Source organism: Mirounga angustirostris, unplaced genomic scaffold (genome assembly GCF_029215605.1).
Source record: "Mirounga angustirostris isolate CCGP_5_RB_7025 unplaced genomic scaffold, mMirAng1.0.hap1 SCAF_9, whole genome shotgun sequence".
NCBI lineage: Eukaryota > Metazoa > Chordata > Mammalia > Carnivora > Phocidae > Mirounga > Mirounga angustirostris.
The window spans coordinates 2,572,425-2,592,710 of NW_026991717.1; the positions used below are offsets into that span (position 1 = coordinate 2,572,425).

General features: G+C 49.1%; 1 protein-coding gene across 1 annotated transcript in view; it reads right to left on the bottom strand.

Moving 5' to 3' along the window:
- TMC3 (transmembrane channel like 3) overlaps positions 1-19,994 on the bottom strand; it is a 35,005-nt gene extending 15,011 nt beyond the window's left edge. Inside the window, exons 1-10 of the mRNA XM_045901840.3 lie at positions 19,906-19,994; positions 18,574-18,720; positions 14,491-14,566; positions 8,414-8,495; positions 5,551-5,657; positions 4,979-5,077; positions 4,734-4,876; positions 3,168-3,315; positions 2,470-2,513; positions 723-870 (exon numbers count right to left, since the gene is read on the bottom strand). Coding sequence (XP_045757796.1) covers positions 723-870; positions 2,470-2,513; positions 3,168-3,315; positions 4,734-4,876; positions 4,979-5,077; positions 5,551-5,657; positions 8,414-8,495; positions 14,491-14,566; positions 18,574-18,720; positions 19,906-19,994 — 1,083 coding nt within the window. The remainder of the gene's footprint in view (positions 1-722; positions 871-2,469; positions 2,514-3,167; positions 3,316-4,733; positions 4,877-4,978; positions 5,078-5,550; positions 5,658-8,413; positions 8,496-14,490; positions 14,567-18,573; positions 18,721-19,905) is intronic.
- Between the last annotated feature and the right edge of the window lie 292 nt (positions 19,995-20,286).

The following is a 20,286-nucleotide window of genomic DNA, read 5'->3' on the forward strand; positions in this document are numbered from 1 at the left end:
TGAACAATTGTACTGAACGTTGAGGATAAACTCTAAGCATCATGTCACCTACACGCTTTGCTTTACAGATCCCATGGATGATGCTCTTTTCCACCACAGTGGTCGGAGAGATGGCTTCCGTGCTTCGTCTGCCTTTCCAGTCTTTGCAGGAAAAGCGAACGCAGTAGTCTTATTGCAAATATTAAGAGTTATAAGACTGTTCATAACTCTCCTTTTGGCCATTTCCCGTCATGGGGTATTCACATACACGAAGGGAAGAGATCTTTTAGCAAACAAACATGGTTTGGGAAACATTGTTTGTAATTCAGAAAAACAGAAATGACCCAAGTGTTCTAGAGCTGGCCCGTGGTCAACTGTGACACGTGACGCGGAAACCTTTCGGGCATGGTAGCCAGTCCGCAGGGGAAGTCCATTTCTGGAAACGCACCATGTGAGAACAGCCGAGCACATTCGGCAAGACCCAAAGGTAAACAATGGGATGAACGCTTGAAGGCCACGTTGAATGAGAACCATTCCCGATCGAGGCCAATAAAACCATTCAGCCAGGTCTTGGGGTCACCACTCTGGCTCAAAGCCCTTGCAGTTCGTGCTGTAGGACAAGAGAACCAAGTTCTTCCGGGGAGACTTTTCTAGCTAGCCTACCTAAGGCACAACATGGAAAAAGAGGGCAGGCTGCTCTTGCATCCCTTGGGGAGGGCGCACACGGGTCGCACGGTGGGTACCTCATTCTTTTCCCAGAGCGTCAGCTCCTTCTTCGACTGCTCCAGCTTCTGGGACCGGTCCACCACGAAGTAGATGAGGTAGATGCTCCCCGCGAGCGAGAGAAGCACCAGGATGTTGGCAACAGCTCTCAGGCAGATGGTCACCACCCTGTGGGTAGAGACAGCTTGAGGACGGGTCCACTGGGCTGCGCTCTGGACGCCGAGATGCTCAGACACCAGGTAACGATGGGATCCACCTACTGTCACGTGAATCCTTGGCCCTGAAGAGTCAGTGCTCTTCCCTACCACCCCCTCCACCTGGGTCCAAATTCCTCATTTCCTAAGGGATCCACAGTGACTTACCAATCTGACCAACTACCATCGGTAGGACTTTAAACCAATGTCATGAATTTGACCCTGTACATAGATTTACGCAGTGGGTGACTTCTGCTGTATTCTCAGCTCCTAGAACAGGCCCGGCGCGTACGATCGCGGCATAGCTATTGTCTAGATGAACAAGCAAATAAAGAGCCGCCGAATGCCATGAGATGGAACGGGGGCTTGCCCTGTCCTTCCTAATGCTGGGGACAACTCACAGACTCCAACCGGCTGACTTCTAGGGCATCTGCTTCTGACTTTGGGGCCTGTCTCAGCCTGGGTTTCCCTGCAGCCTCAGGCAATGGCCGGTTTGCAAGTACTTTATTTGAGACAAGATCCCAGAAGGTCTCGGCGCGAGGGTGTATGGTGGACCCAGCCACAGATGGAGGCCACTGCAGGGCCTTCTGAGGGGCTGATGAGCCTCTTCTCAGAACGGTCCTCCCACAGAAGAGCAGGGAAGGTTGTTCATCGCTCCTGTCCCTGCTGGTCAAGGGTGGCTCCCTGAGCACCAATCCCCAGCACTGCCCCCAGCTTCTCAGATTCCCGTGCATGCACACTGATGGGGGTTTGGTGGGTGCCTTGGGGCGACAGGTACCGGCCAGGGGGAGGGGCCTGTGCATGGCCCTGCCCAGCAGCAGGCGCTGGAAGAAGCGTGGCCAGGAGGATCTGAAGGATACAGGAGAGGTGTACCATCCTATCTGTAAAGCACAATTCCCCATCCAGCCCTCTGGATGACTTTGGGGTGGTCATGACACCTCCCTTTGCATGAGTCTTGGCCCTTCATCTTGACTCCTCGGAGACATCACCTTGGAAGGCTTGTCAACAAATGGATGATACCTGTGTCTTAGGACCTCAAGGATCTGTTGCTAAATAAAGTAGCCTTTGCTTAATTTAGAAAACTAGAAATTGGCCCCCAAAATACCTCTTTGATCATCTAAGTGAAAGAAGTCAGTTAACTTCAGAACTCTCACCCTGTCGCCCGATCGAAGGAGGGAGAAACTGCTTCTAAATACTGCTAACGAGGGCGCCTGGGTGGCTCAGTCGGTTAAGCGACTGCCTTCGGCTCAGGTCATGGTCCTGGAGTCCCGGGATCGAGTCCCGCATCGGGCTCCCTGCTCGGCAGGGAGTCTGCTTCTCCCTCTGACCCTCCCCGTCTCATTCTCTCTCTCAAATAAATAAATAAAATCTTTAATAAATAAATAAATAAATAAATACTGCTAACGAGCCATTATAGGCTTCCCATGTATCACCTTACTAGAAGGATGGATTTTAAGGAGAAGGAAGAGCTGCCTGACAACGTGTGAAAATAAGATAGAGATGGTCTGGTAAGTTTTGTACCGAATTAAAATAGCTTATCAATGCATGAAGTGTGGGGAGGGTCCATACATACAGGTTTTTGCTTTTCTTCTTTTCCTGTTCTTCCAGGATAGCCTCCTTTAAGAAAAGACACATCCGAATTAAAAGCTTAGCCTTGCCACTAATCATAAGTCTTTAGAACTATTTCATGGTAAGAAATGACTTATTTTTAATTGAGATTTTATTGACATCAATGCTTTGTATAATAATAAGTAAATGGAAAAGAAATCGGAGCTTGGGCAGAGGAGGCAGAAGGGCACATCATTTACATAAGTGAAAGGATCTAGATGGTTTTCTCCCCCCGAAGGGGCAGCGTTTAGTGGTCTGCGCCGCTCAGTAGACCCAAGTCCCCGAGTGCGTTTGATGACATCATCCTCTGAGTTAACGGCAAAGCTCACATCCCCAGCGTGTTATGCATGTATTCGCCCACCACTTACCTGCAGTACGGTCGCAATCCCATATGAAAAGTACCAAAACCACACCAATTGAAATTTTAGGGGGACGGAATGAAAAAGTTAAAAGGAGGAGTTTTCCAGTGTCTCCTCCTGCGTTCCACGGGACTGGTGGTGCGCAGTGGTGCATGCTGGCCATCCTGCGGAGCCACCCCTGCCTGGGGAGCGCCCGGAGGAGGACCGCCGGCGCCCACAGCAGCCCAGCGGCTCCGCGGTGAAGGCCATGGTCGTGGCGGCGGGAGCCCTGACCTCCCCCGGCCCCGCCATGTCACCCACTCACCCTGATGCTGTTCACGATGGCAGCGGTTTTGCTCTCGGCGGCCTCTGGGTTGCCGATGAGGTAATCCCAGGCACAGAAGACCCGCCAGCAGAAGGTGTAGTTCTCGTTGGGGACACTGGCCAGGCTGTTGTGGGAGTTCTTAGCCATCCTGCAAGAGAGGGGCCAGGACCGGGCGCGTGAGAGCAGGGTCAGGCTGGGTGCTGTCTTCCCAGGACTGCTGCCCGTCCACACAGGGCCCTGGTGTGAATGAGAATGAGCAGCCCCATCCAGGGGCTGGCTTCAGCCCCCCTCGTGGGGAAAGGGCACTGGCCGGTTGTGGGGTGAGCCCATTTGACAAGCGGCCTCTCCACCGTGGTGGCCAGGAGGTCACTGAGGGGTGTGTGCCCAGCGGGCCAGCCCGTCCCATCTCTGTGGGGTGTGATTGTGAAATCAAATTCCCCTTAGAGCTGAATCAGCCTTCCTGGAGGCCCTGCCCATGGAGGGGCAGCGACCCCACCTCAGGGAGCCAGTCGGGTCCCTCCAGCCCACAGTGCTCCTTAGAGGCATCGGAAGGCAGGACTCTGCATCCCTCCTTTGTCCTTCAGACTGCTTCTCTGGTTATCCTCTCCCTCCATAGTTCTTTGTCCTGAGTTTGCCTCCATCTTTCTCTTAACCTGTAACATCTAGCAAAGGGCCTGTCTTGCAGGTGGGGTCTTGAGGTCCCCCAGAAGCTAAGTGGGAAAGCTTTTTATGAACCGAAGGCCCCCAGGGCACTGTGCACCTCCTCAGGTTTTTATTGTTTGATGGTGATGATGATACTAATAATTGTTTTTTACCCCAAGCACTTGTATCTGCACTGGGCTAAGATGCCCCACGGGGCGGGGGACAAGACACACTGGGACACACAGGGCAGACAGAAGTAGGAGGTGAGCCAGGCTGGGAGGGGCCCCGCTCTCCCTGGCCTCAGAGCCTGCCCATCCGTGCGCTTTAGCTAGCTTCAATATAGAAGCACGGAACGTGAACGCTGGCAGGGGCCCGGGCCATCTTCTGAACCAACCTGCCCATTTTATGAATGAGGCCCAGAGAGGGGACGGGAGTTGCCCTACGTCTCAGGGTGGGGATGGTGCAGGACTCCGGACCCCCAGCCACTTTGTTTTGCTTCCACTGTGCCTCCTCTCAGTGAGGACCCGGGTGTGCGAACCACCTCATGACACGGATGAGCCTGGCCCTTGCAGGATTTGTAGCTAGATCACTGGCAAACGTACAGCCCAAGGACGCTCTTTGCTTTCTCTAACCTCTGGTCACTTTGACCATGTCGCTCCTGTCTCTGTGAGTGCAGTTACTAAATTGTCTGAAATTACATTAGTGCTAAGCCTTCATGATTCTTGTCTCTCCAGACCCACCCCGGAACCTGGCACAAAGCAGTGAACGTCGAATAAGTGTTGGTTAAAATGAGCATATCTCTTTTAGCCTTGGTCTCCTCATCTGCAAAATGGGTACAGTTATGCCTGAAGGGTACAAGTTATTGACCAGATCGAGGTCATTCGTATCATTCCTGGCATATGGAGAGAAACTGAGTAGCCATACTTTTTCAAGAGGATGATGAAGCTGTAAGCAAACACGGCCATCCCCACCAGGAAATACGCCAAGGGCAGCCGGTAGCCAGCTCTCCCGATCCTTCGCTCCCTGCCGTAATAGCCATAGAAGAGCACTGAGTACTGCAGATAACCCTGCCAAGAGAGCACTCAGTGTCATTTCCCACCCCAGGTTCCGGAGCTCCCGCCCGGTCTGCCCTCCCTCGAGACAGGAGCGGGGCCAAGCCTCAACCTCACCCCCAGGGACCAGACGGTGTCCAGGTCTTGAGCAGACACCACGTGCTCCTTGGGGATGGTCTTGCTGGCCGTGCTTCCGAAGGGCTGGCCTGCAATGAGCTGGTAGAGAAAACAGGATGTCCCGTGATCCTCTGGGGCGGGGGAGGGGACCAGAGAAAAAGGGGTGGCCGATCCCCAGATCCCCACGGCCAGGGAAGGCTCTGCATGTACAAGATCTCTAGCAGCTGCCTTTCTGCTTGATTCTCGCTGAGGGAACAGTCATCCTGCATATATTGGGACACTTAGGAATGATATGACAGTCAAACCTCAGTATCCGTGAATATCCACAAATAAAATTTGATTTCATGAGTTTGTGTATCATCTTTCACACTGCGTGGGGGACGGGAGGGGTGTGACCGAAAGCCTCAACTATCTACTAACCCGGCCCTTCACGGAAGAGGCTGGTTGTGTCCTGCTTGAACGCACGGATCATCCTTCCCACGAGGGTAGTGAGGGCGGCCGCTTTACGAGACACGCTCACGTCTCTTGTTTTGAACGAATGGCCCTTCTTACTTCCGTAGACTAGTTCTTACCTCCGGAATGACAATAAAAGCCCCCGTCATTATTGTGAGCACAATGTTAATTCCAAACAGCCATCTCAGGAATATGAAGTAGGAGGCAACACCAGATCCAAAATGACCTAAGAAAAAGGCCAGACAAAAAGACCAGTGAAAAACCGTATCAACAGGGTGAACAGTATACAATCCTCACAGTGCAAAGTTCTCTGTACAGCAACCCTGCAATTTTTTGGGTGTCAGGACAAAGACGAAGGATGCCATGATTGTACCAATCGGAGTGTTCCCCCAAAATAGTCATTTACGGGGGTCAAGATGCTCATTAGTATTTCCACTTATAAGCACAGAAAAAAAAAACCCCTAATTTAATAATTTCCCTAATGACATATTCACCTAAAATATTTGTCAAATTTACATTTCACGTATGCTCAGAAGAATCAGCATCTTTTGAGAATTGGATATATTTTTTTTTCATTTTGTATAGTTTTGAGAAGTCCAAGGATTTTTCTTGGAATTATTTTGTCTTAATTTCAAGATACTTTGCAATTTGCTAGGTGTTAACATTAGGGGAAACTGGGTGAAGGAATTATAGGAACTTTACAACTTTTCTATATAGCTAAACTTTTCTATATATTTTATTCTAAAACAAAAAGTGTATTCAAAACCAAATTTCTACTAAGAAACTAAGGGAGCATAGAAAGTAGATGAGGATGTGGGTGATTTGGGCCATCCTTAAAAAAAAATCTCTTGAATTTTTACTTCACGTTTAGTTTATGTTTATCATAATAAATAGGCAAACAAAGCATCACAAAGAAAACAAAAACATTACCTATTCTGAGCTCACTAAATTAAAATCACTACTAGAGTGAGTTTCTAGTAAACTTTTAGTGTGGCCCCCCCATTCTTATTCTATGGGTATAGATTTTTTTGTATAAAATTGGCATCTCTCTACAACATGCATCTAGAGTTATTGATGTATCATAAGCATTTTCTCATGCAAAAAATACTCTATAAAATAAATTTTGTTGTTTCATCAACTGAATTTTCCATAACTTATTTAACCCATCCCCACTACTTGACACTTAAGCCTCTGACTTTTCACTAGGTGGGGGAGTCACTAGGGTAAGTAAGTCTGCAATAAATAATTTCCCTCCAAGGGCAGGTTTCCTAAAAGCAGAGCCAGAGGAAGGGATCCAGCTCAGGTGACACACTGAGGAAGTGCTCTCTGGAGAAAGGGAGTGCGGGGTGGGGGTGGGGGGGACGGTCAGGGGAGGTAGTGGGGGAGAGCTAAGCAAGGATGTGGCCTCCCCTGGAACCTGGCTTCTGGCTTCGCCAGATCCCATGGGGAACCCTGGAAGGCAAGTTGCATAACACAGTCAGTCCGCTTTGCACAAGGAGCCTGCCTTGACTCCCCCTTACTCAGGACTGCCTCCCTCTAGGCCCTCCCTTGGGGCCCGGGGAGGTGGGGCAAGTGATGTGTGCCCAGCCGCAGGAACAGGGCAGGCCCAGGGCAATTCTCCAGGGAAAGGGGCAGCTGGGAGTCACAGCACCAACACCCAGAGCAGCAGAGAAAAGCTGGACCAGCCAAGAAATCCGGGTGGGGCACCAACTTGGTCCTTGTATATTGATTTTTGTTGTGGTTCTTGTTTCTCTGGTTGTTAGGGAATGGGAGAGTTTGATCAAAGAGCACAAACATGGTGAAGGCTTTGGTTACAAATTTTAACTTTCCCCTAGAAACGTCGGTCCAATTTACATTCCCACTCACTGTGTAGGAAACACCCCCCGCCACCACCCCCCCGCCCCCGCTAACTTCCATTGAAATGCTGAAAATTATTCTCTCTCCGTTTGTCGGCTTTTAGCTTTGTTGTTTTAAGTATGTACTATTTCTTTTATAGGTAATTAAATACAGTGCTATTTTCCTTGATGATTTCTTTCTTTTCTCTCACAGTCAGACAGATTTGCATTCTGAGATCACATGCTCTGTATTTCCTTTAATTCTTGAGTGGCTCCCTATCTTCTATTTAATTAAGCTCCTGGAACCTTACAGTGAAGGGTCTAAGTGTCCTCTTTCAAAGAATTGAATCAGCTGTTCTAGTATCATCTATGATGCTATGCTCCAGTTTCGACGGCTGGAGTGTTTATAACGTATCTGGACATTTTTGTTATGCAAGTTCATTTGCATTTTTCTTTCTAAAAAAATTTCTTTTGGATGGGTTTCTTCCATGTAAGTCTTAACGATCGTTTTGCTGAGTACAAAAAAACCCCAAAACATTACATTGAGATTTCTGCTGGAATTGCATTAACCTTGTAAACTGATGTTGAGGAAATCCACATCTTCCAAATATTAAATCTTCCCATGTCTCTTCATGAGACTTTTTAAATACCCTGTGGCCCAATTTTACAGTTTTCTTCACTACAGACTCACTGTTAGGTGTATTCCTGGCCTTGTTTGCTGCGTGTTATGTGCGTATGTGCTGTGTGTACCTGTTTGTGAATATGTTGTGAATGCGACTTACTTATTTTTCAGAACATGCTTTCTGAACGGTTCCAATCGCCGCTAAGAAAATGCAAATTTCTGAGGCTTTGTTTGGCAGTTGCTCACATGACCCTCTTACTCTTCTGCAATTTCCCACCTGACCCTTCAGGGTCCGTGCTGGATCTGACTCCCGAATGAACGGCCAGAACAGCAGAGCCACAGTGAATGTGGGGCTGCTGTTTTCCCGGGGGCAGTGGTGGGATAGATGTCTTCCGTCCCCCAGTCCCACGTCCAGCCCCGCTCCACACCACGTGCGCGGGGCCCTGGTGGCGCCATGTGGGGACCGGGCCGCCCGGACCCTTCTCAGGCCGCTGGCCCCCGACTCCTCCGAGCGCCCACACTTACTCTCAATTTTCTTTATCCTCATTTCCCAGGGAATGAAGATGACCATGAAGTTACAGGCCAGACGCACAAACTTCCGCCAGAGCTGAAAAGGAGGGGGCAGGGGTGAGAGAACGTCACAGTTTGTCAATGTGGCAATGACTTTGGGATGCTAAGGTCCTGAATGGACCACAGGCTCCCAGACACACTGTCTGATGGCTTTTTTTTTTAATATTTTATTTATTTATTTGAGAGAGAGCATGAGAGGGGAGAGGGTCAGAGGGAGAAGCAGACTCCCCACTGAGCGGGGAGCCCGATGCAGGACTCGATCCCGGGACTCCAGGATCACGACCTGAGCCGAAGGCAGTCGCTTAACCAACTGAGCCACCCAGGCGCCCTGTCTGATGGCTTTAATCATGCTTTTGCGGGACTTTGGGCAATACTCGGACCAAAGCAGCCCCCTTGTCTCCTCCGTGCTCCCGTTCGGGGCACGGCACCTGCTTCGGGCTCTGAGCTGTGCTGTCGGTACTCATGCTCCAGGGTCACACCTGCCTTACCCCTCCCATTCCTGCTCCAGGGACTAAATGCAGTGGCAATTACTTGAGGAATAAAGCCAAATGCACCCAGTTGACCCCGCTCTGGGGAGCGGGGCCCAGGAATCCACGTGGCCAGCAAACTGCCCGGGTGATCCCAGTTCCCTGTTTCGGGGACGAGGAGTCCAGAACATACCCTGAATGTGAGCCCCTCGTGCGCCTCCCGTCCTGCAGCTGTGTTTGTCTCCCACCCTCTCTCCCGGCCACCACTGCCAGTGGTGAGATCTGGAAATTTGTCTTGTGTGTTTAAGACGCAGTTGCCAAGGGTTCAAAGTCTGTATTTTTCCCCCCTTTTCCTCCAAGGAGAATAAAGCAGAATGTGCCTTGACACTGGCTCAGCTCTCCCACAAGTATCGGCAGGCTGTTCATTTTAACACACAAACAATCTGGGTTTGTGTTGGAAGCAAATGATATCATTGCAGAAAGAAGGCTCGCAAATGTAATTACAACGTTCTGAACTCTGAGACGGCACAGGGTCCTGATGCAGACACGCACGATGATGTCCTTCGGGATGTGTCTGCTAAGGCCAGAACGGCTGCTTGTAAATGAAAATCTGTTTGAATTTTATCAGACGTTGCAACTGCTCGTCTTCTGTGCATGATTCCAGATCCGGCTCAAACCTAACCACGCCCATGATGATTTCACGTAGCTTCGCTGGAGAGAGAAGTAGACCCTTCTCTCTGTAAACCTCCCAGCAATCGATATTCCTGTAACGTTGATCAGAGCCTACCTCGTGTTGCCTTGGGATTTTCCTCGTGGCACACGTGCTTTAGCATGGAAGGGAAACCAGAGCTTTTGCTCTTGCATCCCCTATGGCATGCAGAAGCAGGGTGCTCAAACATCCTTGGGGGCGGGTTTGGTTTGGAAAGCATCTGAGTCTCTGGCCCACTGGGAGTGAAGTCCCGAAGTGTCAGAGGCCCGGGGGCGGGGGGGGAGCCCACCTGAGTTGTAGCCCCAGAGCAACTGCTATCCTACTATGCGCTCCTGGGAAGGGATTTTCTTTCTTTGGGATTCAATTTCCTCGTCTGTATGAGAAGCAAGATTCAATCAGTGGTATTCAGAGTTACTCTTTCAGTTTAAATTTTGGTTGAATTTCAATGAGAATTTCAGTGCTGGAACACACTAAAGCAGAGTAACTTTTGTAGGTAAGAGACAAACCCTCCTCTCCGGCCTCAGGTGCTCATACGAGAAGTCAGGGGGACCCCGACTCAGCTTCCAGGGTCCTGAACCTCCGACACTCATTCCGGTAATGCAGATCTACACCAGCTTCCTCAAGGAGCTTCCCAGAGGTAAATGTGATTGAAAAACGTGATTTGTTGATGGCCAAGATTCGGTAAGGCATGAGAAAGATATGCTTCTCTTGATTCGCACCAAATCTCCATGGAAAGCTCTGAAACTCCGAAATGATTTGAGGTGTTAAGAGCAACGCAAAAACATACCAAAGCAAAACCAAAAGCCAAACTTGGAAGAAATAGATCTTAATTGTGGGCCTGGGTTATTGGGTACCAAAAATAAGAATAAGCTCATTCTTTCCTGTTTGGAATGTCCTGTAAATTCGCCTGGAATAAAGGTGTTCTAACAACACATATTACAGTTTATGAAAGATGAATTCATTCAGAGCATGTCCTGAGCACCTGTGTGTGTTTCCGGGACCGAGGATGCAAACGGACAAGACATGTAAGATGTCAGCGGGTGCAAAGCTTACATCCAGGTAGAGGGAAGGCAGCCGCAGACGAGTCAATGCCACAGGGGTACATGGTCCATTAGGATGGAGGAGAAAGATCTTTTAAAGAAGGGGATCAGGAGAGGTCCCTCTGGGGAGGTCACACATAAGCTGAGACTTGAATGAAAAGGAATCGATATTTCCAAAAAAGAATAAATTAGTAGAGGAACTATCTAGGAGGGCAGGGCAGCCAGGAACATCTGTGAGTTAGCACGTGCTGGGCATTTTACTGCAGAGGATGGAACAGGGGTAAGTGAGGTAAGATCTAATAGGAAGGCAATGGCCAGATCAGGTGGGTCATGGGAAGGAGTTAGATTTAATTCTAAGTGTAATGAAAGCCTATTTATATATCCGTGTATGTATCTATGTATGTATCTGTGTATCTTTGTATCTATCTGTGTATCTTTCTTTCTCTCTCATCTATCATTATCTTAAGTAAGGCCTGGCGCCCCCGAGCAGTTTCCTGTTTCGAGGATTGCAACGGCTCCTGCAGGGAAAAGAGTGGGTTACGGGGGATGTGCATGGAAGCAGGAGGACCTGCCAGTCTATGTACCATCATGGGCAGGTGCTAAATCACATCACGAAGGCTCTCGGGAAGGGTGACCTCCTTTGTTGGTAGGGTGTGAGACACAAAGAACATAGACTATTAGAGCCAGCAGGAACCTTGAGAATCAAACATGAAAACCAAAGCCAGAGTGGGGAACCGATAGCAGAGGGACCTGGGTGTGTTGACTCCTGCCAGAGGGACTTCTCGGGGCCCCGTGCTCTCACACTCTCACCTGGCTTCCTTCAGAAACACAGACATGTGCTGGTGCTGAAGGCAGACTGTCGGTAGTGAGCTGGCATTGAGTGGAGATCCACATGAATGGGGGATGCAGGCTGGAAACGGGGGGTAGGGGCGGCTTCCTGGGATGCCTTGTGTGGCAGCTCTGTGAGTGGGGACCGGGATCTCGGTGCTGGGAGTCACGGAAATCGGGAGCTGTATTACACTAAATTTACTGTTTGGAAAACAGTTACCGTCTTCAGCATATAAACCAAGGACTATGAATAGATGGGCTGCAGGCAGTACTCCGGCTGGCTAGGTACCTTCAGTTTTCTCTACCTGGCAGCTGGAGCAGAATATCAAAATTTCCGGTGTAAAATAAGGTGGAGGAACGCAGTTCTGAATATGGGGAGGGGAAGGACCAAAGTGTGAAGAAGACGCCGTGGGAGAATGATTTTTCTTGGGCATTTCACTGCGTCTCCAGAAGACAGAAGAAGCCAAGTCTGCACTATTTCATTACCCCAGGGTCTAGAACAAAGCGTGGCGCACAGGTTAAACTGAACTGGATTGAACCGCTTTCTGTGGGGCCCTTGTTCCTAGAAAGGCAGGCAGCTGGGTGGGCCTGGTGCCAGCAGAAAGCCTTGGGGCAAGCTTGGGTGAGGCTGAAAATTCAGATTCCCCTTTTCATTCTAAACACCCTGCTTCTAATAATACAGCCCATTATCAAATTACACCTTAATCCATATTGATCTTACTGTGACTAAAAGTTGCAGTACTTTTCACTCTTACTTTTCACTCTTACATATGACAGGTTGTCTGAACCCAAGTGAAGGACCTTCCAGTATTTCCAAGTGTTTTCCCATAGCATTTCATACTGTCTATTTAGGGGAAATAAGGAGGGAGCACATATGTTTATTATTCAAAAGATAATTTTGTTTTCTGTATTTCATCCATAAGCTCCGTCATAGTGTGACAGGCATATGCAAGCAGTCATGGGTAATCTTGGTCATAGGACTAGCTTTGAGTTTTCAGGCAGAGTCTGTGGAAAGTAAGGGGACAGCCAAGGCAGAACCTTAGGGATCCTTTGAGATTTTATACTTTTTCAGTTAAGTAAAATTTATGGCCAGCTTTAATGTAAACTTCATTAAAAATACTTTTTTGGGGGCACCTGGGTGGCTCAGTCGGTTAAGCGTCTGCCTTCGGCTCAGGTCATGATCTCAGGGTCCTGGGATCAAGCCCCGCATCGGGCTCCCTGCTCAGCGGGAAGCCTGCTTCTCCCTCTCTCACTTTCCCTGCCTGTGTTCCCTCTCTCGCTGTCTCTCTCTGTCAAATAAATAAAATCTTAAAAAGAAAAAAAAAAGGGACGCCTGGGTGGCTCAGTCAGTTAAGCGTCTGCCTTCGGCTCAGGTCATGATCCCAGGGTCCTGGGATCGAGTCACACATCGGGCTCCCTGCTCTGCGGGGAGCCTGCTTCTCCCTCTGCCTCTGCTTCTCTCTCTCTCTCATGAATAAATAAATAAAATCTTTTAAAAAAAAAGAGTACTTTTTTGTTTCAGAAAATCTAAAAAGGGTACATCTTTGGTCTGTTAAAGTATAACAAACTTTTAAAAAAATACAATATCCACTATTGGCAAGAATATTATGAAACAGTATACTTGTTGTGTATGGCAAGATCAACTATCAAGGGTTTTGGGAAATAATTTATTAATATTTATCAAGAGCCAAAAAATTACTTGTATTTTTTTCTACAGTGATTATAGTTCTGGCATTTATCCTAGGAGAGGAATTTTAAAAGGTAAGAAAAAGGGGCGCCTGAGTGGCTCAGTCATTAAGCGTCTGCCTTTGGCTCAGGTCATGGTCCCAGGGTCCTGGGACTGAGTACTGCATTGGGCGCCCTGTTCAGCGGGGAGCCTGCTTCTCCCTCTCCCCCTGATCGTGCTCCCTCTCTCTCTCAAATAAATAAATAAAATCTTCAAAAACATAAACAAATGAAAGGTAGGAAAAGCACTATGTGCAAAGATATTCTTTGCAGAGTTATTAATAATAGTGGAAAATTACAGACAAATATTCACCAGCAGACAAATAACTAATTAAGTTAATGTATGTCTGTCTGTCATGGAAAATGATTATGTGTAAACAATACAGAGCAACATGGAAAAATCCTTCTGTTATGCGTGGGGTTAAGTGAAAAAAGAAGCAAGACAAAAAGGCTTGTATACTATAAATACTCTCAGTGAAAATTATATATTCGGTGACTGGAATGTGAGATTTAAAAAAAAAGATACTATGGGGTGCCTGGGTGGCTCAGTTGGTTAAGCGACTGCCTTCGGCTCAGGTCATGATCCTGGAGTCCCGGGATCGAGTCCCGCATCGGGCTCCCTGCTCAGCAGGGGGTCTGCTTCTCCCTCTGCCCTCTTCCCTCTCATGCTCTCTGTCTCTCATTCTCTCTCTTGCAAATAAATAAAATCTTAAAAAAATAAAAATAAATAAAAATAAAAAAAAGATACTATATAAGGGCATGATTTTTTTCTTTGTCTTCTAAACATTTATGAATATTATTGTAATGTCTCTCTAAACAGATAACTTCAATATATACTAAAGTTTAGCATTAAGGAACTGAATGGAAAAATTAACAAACAAAAACCTTAGCATTGAATTATAAAGTGAGCTTTGGAATATATCTGTGACTTTCTCATTACAAGACGTGCAGTGAAAAAAAAAACCCTACACCTACGGGTGGGAGCAAGTCAGGAAGGATGCTAGATCATTTTCTCAAGGGAAGATGCCATTTCTCGGATGAGTTAGGCTCACCCAGGGTCATGTACAATCGGTAGGTGACCACGTCCGGGACTAAGCTCCAGGTTCTGGGACATGCAGACCTTGCAGCTCACGGCACTGCTCCTCCGGCTGCAGTGGTTGATGGGAACAGCCCACGTGCAATGACAGGCACAGCGGCCCACAACCTCCTGGCCCCAAGACCACAAGAGGGGGTGGGAGTGCCCGTGAACGCGCACGCTCTCACCTCTGCACCTGCTGCTTGGTAGCCGCGGGTCCTGGTCAGCCTCCCTTCAAACTTCAGCACGATCTCCTTCGCTCGCCTGGGAGAAGAAAAACACGACAGTGAGCACAATTTTATCATACCTGCTATTTTGGCAAAACGTGCCGAACTACAACAGGAGCAGGTGGGCAAAAGGTGAACGACAAGATGCCGTGGCACGACGTGGCTATGCAGAGAGGCGAACCGTTCTTTTCCTGACCTCCGGCAACCAGAAAGCTCCCTTAGAAAATACTTTCTTAATGTATGGGGATTAACATAAGAATTAAAAAAGAAAGAAAGAAAGAAAGAAAGAAAGAAAGAAAGAAAGAAAGAAAGAAAGAAAGAAAGAAAGAAAGAAAGAAAGAAAGAAAGAAAGAAAGAAAAAAAGAAAGAAAGAAAGAAAGAAAGAAAGAAAGAAAATACTTTCTGAAAAAAAAAACCACTTAAGTGGATAAATTCTTAGAAAATGATGAATCAATGATAAAATGAGTTGCAACGAATTCTTAAAGCCCTTCCCTGATTGTTGTCTGGGAATCGATCATGAGCAGGTGCGGGGTGGGGGAGTCCTGGCAGCGGGCACTAGGGGGTCTCACCCCTCCCCTTAACCTCAGCAGCCTTCCTCCTGCAGCATCACAGAAAGTCAGACCTAGCCTCGGAGAACCTGCCTCGAGGAAAGGGCAGTGTCTACATAGCCACAAAGAACCTGATTCAGCCTACACCAACTGCTGACACGCTAACTGACCACTTTGGTGAGCTGACCCGATGTCTCCACCTAAATGATTAATCCTTGAAATGCACTGAATTCATTGGGATAGATGGTTAAATCCACACCCACAGGAATAGCAGGATTCGACAATTAATATTAGCACCAGTGGGACAGACAGCCATCGAGGACCCTTAGAGGTGAATGTCACCTTCAAGGTGACCTCATCTGACACAGCGCTGATGAGACCCTCGTTATCCCCGGCCAGCCCCCCTCCCCTTGATTATGCTCGGAGCTGAAGGGCTTGGTTCTTTGGAGTCCCTCGATCTCCAGTCTGCCCCGTTCGCTGCTGGGGAGTCTTGCATGTACACCCCAATAGCCTTTTAGCAACACACGCTGCTGCTGAGTCTTTCCCCGAGAGACGCAGGAACTGGCTGACTCCCTTTCCCACCGAGGGAACCGTGAGCTAATCAGAGGGCTTGCTGGGTTTTGGAGCTCTGTGCCCTCCTTGCCATCATCCCAGCCCCCGGGCCCCGCCCATGCCCTGGCTTCATTCAGGTCAGAACCACAAATGCAGGCAGGGGGCAGGGTTGATGCCCTACCCTGCCCAGCATCTAAAAGACAGAGGCCCTATACAAGTGAAATAATTTGTTCCATCTCATGGTTTATAATTTTCTTCCGGCAAACATTTTCCGCACACTGACTTGGATCAAGCAGAGCAGGACACAAGGTACGTAAGACAGAGTCAGGGCGCTGGGAGAGCCCTCGCTACCAGGGCGAAGGAGCCCTGAGGCCACAGTAACTGGGAGAGAGTGGCGGTGGTAAGAGTATCGAGAGGGCGGGGCTGGACCTGGGGGACCAGGGAGGACCCACGTCACCTGGGCCTCCTCACAAACCCATGTGGACTCAAGGGCACTGTCCACTTGCTCCCCACGAGGGACGTGGGCCTGCACTGCACCCTCCCAGACAGGTGGTTGTTGCTGCAGACTCAGCGAGGGCTCCCCGCTTTTCTCTGCGTCCGCACCCTCCCTGGCTCCCCCCCAGTCAGGCTTCAGTGGTCTCTGTGCTTTCCAGATGCCTCAGCAGGTCCAATGAGTGAGGCATTGCTCCAGCAACTTCTCAAGGTGACGAGGGAGGAGACGTGGGGGCCAAGGGATGATAAATGGAGGTGCTCAGAGGACAAGCCGCCTCTGAGAGCCTGACTGCTGGCTGGGGCAGCCAGTGGGGCCCTGTCGGTGCCCGGGCTGAGCCCCTGGCCAGGCGTCAGCATGGAAGGCCTGGTTTACGCTTTTGTTTGTTTGTTTGTTTTTAAAGATTTTATTTATTTATTTGACAGAGAGAGACACAAGGAGAGAGGGAACACAAGCAGGGGGAGCGGGAGAGGGAGAAGCAGGCTTCCCATGGAGCAGGGAGCCTGATGCGGGGCTCGATCCCAGGACCCTGGGATCATTACCTGAGCCAAAGGCAGATGCTTAAGGACTGAGCCACCCAGGCACCCCAGGTTTGCCCTTTTGATAGAAAAGTTATCATTTGCTGTGCTCTGCCTATAGGTCGAAAAGACTTAGTCTCTTACTAATAATTAATGATCATTAATTACTAATTAGTAATTACTAATTACTCCTTCTAAGCCTCAATAAGCAATCGGCAGGAGCATTTCTGCACGATTTTTAAAAAATTCTGATACAGCACATGACTTTTTGTTTTAGGATAAATTTCCGCAATGATTCTTTTGGCGGAGTTCCTCTGTTTCAATAGAACATTGGGGTCAGGGTCAGAGAGCCTGGGTTTAAAGCTCAGGGCTGGCTCCCGGAGGCTGTGCATCCTGGGGTAAATGGGATACTCACATCTCTGAGTATCAGTCTTCTATCTGAAATTGCCATCCTCACTCAAGGGAACAGATGTGGGGGGAGCTGATACCATACATGGAGGATTAGCCAGAAACCGCTGAGACGACAAACGACAGGCGCCCTCAGCCATCTGCCGAGCCACCCAAGGACCAGCCGACTGCCTCTTGGGCCAGCCTGGAAGAGAATGCCTGCAGGGGGAAGCTGACAAAGCCTCGATTTGTTGGGAGAGAAATGCAAAGCCTGATGGCCGACCTGGGGAAGAGGGGCCGTGTGCTTGGCATCCGGAAAGGGGCCCTAACAAGGCTCTGATCCTGTCCACGCCGGGTGCCCAGTGATCAGGGCTGCTGTCTGTTTCTGCACTTGACAGGTCAGAGCAGCTCGGTGAGACCATTCAATTAACTCCCTCTGCTGTGACCCCGGGCGTCAGCATCACCCATCAGGACTCACTGGCGGGGGCGTGACTACCGCGTATCAGAGACGGCGCGAGGTCCCGTTTAACCCTGGAACTCTCCGTGGGTCTCTGACTTCAGTATGCCGAAGAATCCACCTGAAAGCATGTTAAAGATACTGCCCCCCCTCCCCCATACTTTCTGATTCGGCAGCTCTAAGGGCAATTAGCGATTCTGAATCTTTTTTTTTTTTTAAAGGGAATTCTTTTTTTTTTTTTTTTTTTTTAAGATTTTATTTATTTATTTGACAGAGAAAGAGATAGCGAAAGCAGGAACAGAAGCAGGGGGAGTGGGAGAGGGAGAAGCAGGCTTCCCGTGGAGCAGGGAGCCCGATGCGGGACTCGATCCCAGGACCCTGGGACCATGACCTGAGCCGAAGGCAGACGCTTAACGACTGAGCCACCCAGGCGCCCGCGATTCTGAATCTTTAACAAACAACTGCCTGCTTAACGCGGCACAGTTTTGGAAGCAGGAGGCAGATGCCATATTCTGCACCATCACCTCAGCTTTAAAGAGAAAGAAAAGTGGCCAAGAAATTAAGAGAGCTACCCAACACCGCATAGCTAAGGATTGGGAGGCAGTATTCGAATTCAGGCAGCCCGTCTGCGACTCTTTAGCTGTTCACTATTATCTATTATCTAAACAGGTTGTCCAGTGCGACTCTTAATATCATCGTTTTCTGGTTTCCCATAGAATCTGGTTTCCCCCCAGAGGGAGTAAGAGCCCAGCAGGTGAAATTACCATCAGCTTTCATTCTGGCTTATAGACTTGTCTCCTGGGAGTTTGGTTATTTTGTTCACCTCTAGACACAATGCTAAAATCTAGTGTTTGAAAGGGAGGTAGAAAACCATAAACACCAACACACACACACATCCAACCCAGACACACACACACAGACACTCACAGAGATACTGGCCACCTTGAGGCCCCTGTGACTTCTCTGAGTCAGATCAAGAGTGCCTGCCTGACACTCTCACGCGGGTCTTTGTGCTCATTTTCTTGGGCAGGACAGGGAGGTTTCGTGGAAAGCATATTTGCAATAATCAATAACGGCTGCCGAAGCCCTTACCTCAGTGCTCCCAGCTTCTGTCCCATGGTCCAGGGTCTGCAGCGAATGTTTGCCATGAGATCTTTCTGGAACTGTATATTCTGGAAGATTTGTTCCGGATCATTGCTGTCCCCTGTCTCATCAGCATTAAAGCTGTCATCCAAGTTGCTGAATGGATCGGGGCATTAAGGAGGAAATCTGATTAGTAGAATTGCTTCCAGCAAAGATCTTGCCCGGGGCACGTTCAGCATCTCGCTGCCCCAGGGTCATCTGTCTGAAGTTTGTATGTGTAGAGGGAGAGGGACCCAGGGAGGCAGAGAGAGAATTGGGCAGTCTTGGCCAACCACTGAAGCACATTCATTGGCATCTGTCACTTTGGTCGGTCAGTGAAAGAAAATGGTTTGTCTGGATGAAAGGTTTTAGCAGAAGACGTCATAGAAGGAGACAAGAGGGTGCTTACGAACAATTCCTGAATAGCAGCATTTTTGGTGGCCAAACAATTTCTATTCCAGGCTGATTGAAATAATCAGCTCATTTCAGAGACAGGGCTTCTCCTTGTCCCCCAGCTCTGGAGGCAAAATAAAGAAAAGCCAAACGCTGTCATCCAGAGACCCCTCCCCGCGTTCCCACTTCCATTCTTGGAAACTGGGATAGTGGAGGGAGAACGGGCAGCAACGTCTAGAAACAAGAATGTAGCCAAGCAGATTTACATGGGCAGATATTACAGGGAAAGAGTTACTGTGTGGGAGAACTGTTTTTCCACATGTAGCAACATTTATTCCCAGCAACAATTAATACGCTAATCTTAATGCGACTTTTCAGGAGGAGATGAGTATTCTGCTATTTGATCAATGATGCCCTTATAAGTAAGAGGAAATAATTCCTTTGCTTTTCCTGGATTCAGACGGTTTTTACTTACTCATAGGAGAATTTTCTCCAATTTCTCCAAATTAATGGAGGTTTTAATATACCTTTATAAACATCTAACAGATTCGAACAGTACTCCCCGACTTGTTCCTAGCCTGAAGCCCTTTCCAACAGACACCTTATTTATTATGAGAGATGGATTATCTGCTCTCTCTTGACATCACCGATGGAGTCAACAGAGAGAAATCAGAGAAGGCATGCCTCTGGGTTGGGCCAGGTTGGTGTACCTTGGATTCGGGTCCCCTGGTCAATAAGCAGGTGGCCAGCCCCGTTGTACAAAAGCCCAGAGAAAGGAGTTTCTGAGTTCATTCTGAAGGAGAGGGGAGCGGGATGGGGACTCTGTCCTCTGGTCAGATGCAGGCAAGGCTCTGGGGTGACTTGGGCTCCGTTCCTCCACTGTCCGGCCGACGGAGGGGCCCGACTCACCTGAGCAGCAGGGACTCCTGGTAGAAGTAGTGCTGGATGGTATTTCTCCGGATGCTTCGGTAGTTCTGGGATGCCTTTGAGGGTTTCATGGGGGCTGACCTGCTGCCAGCGACCTCTAGGGGCTGGCAGGGTCCCAGGAGGCCGGCCGCTGGGGTCTGCTCCAGCCGAGGCTTCTGCAGGGGAGCAGCTAGTCGCTGTGCTCGCTGGTTCTCAGGAGCAAGAGTGCGCGTCGGCAGCTGGTCCTTGGCGAGGACTCCAGTTGTGCATAATGTAATGCTGAGGTGGCCGCGGCAGCGGAGATTGGCTGGAGTCTGGGCAGACAAAGGCGGGAGGCTTGGCCAGGCTGAAGCAGGGATCGCTAGGTGCTGCCCAGAGGCTCAC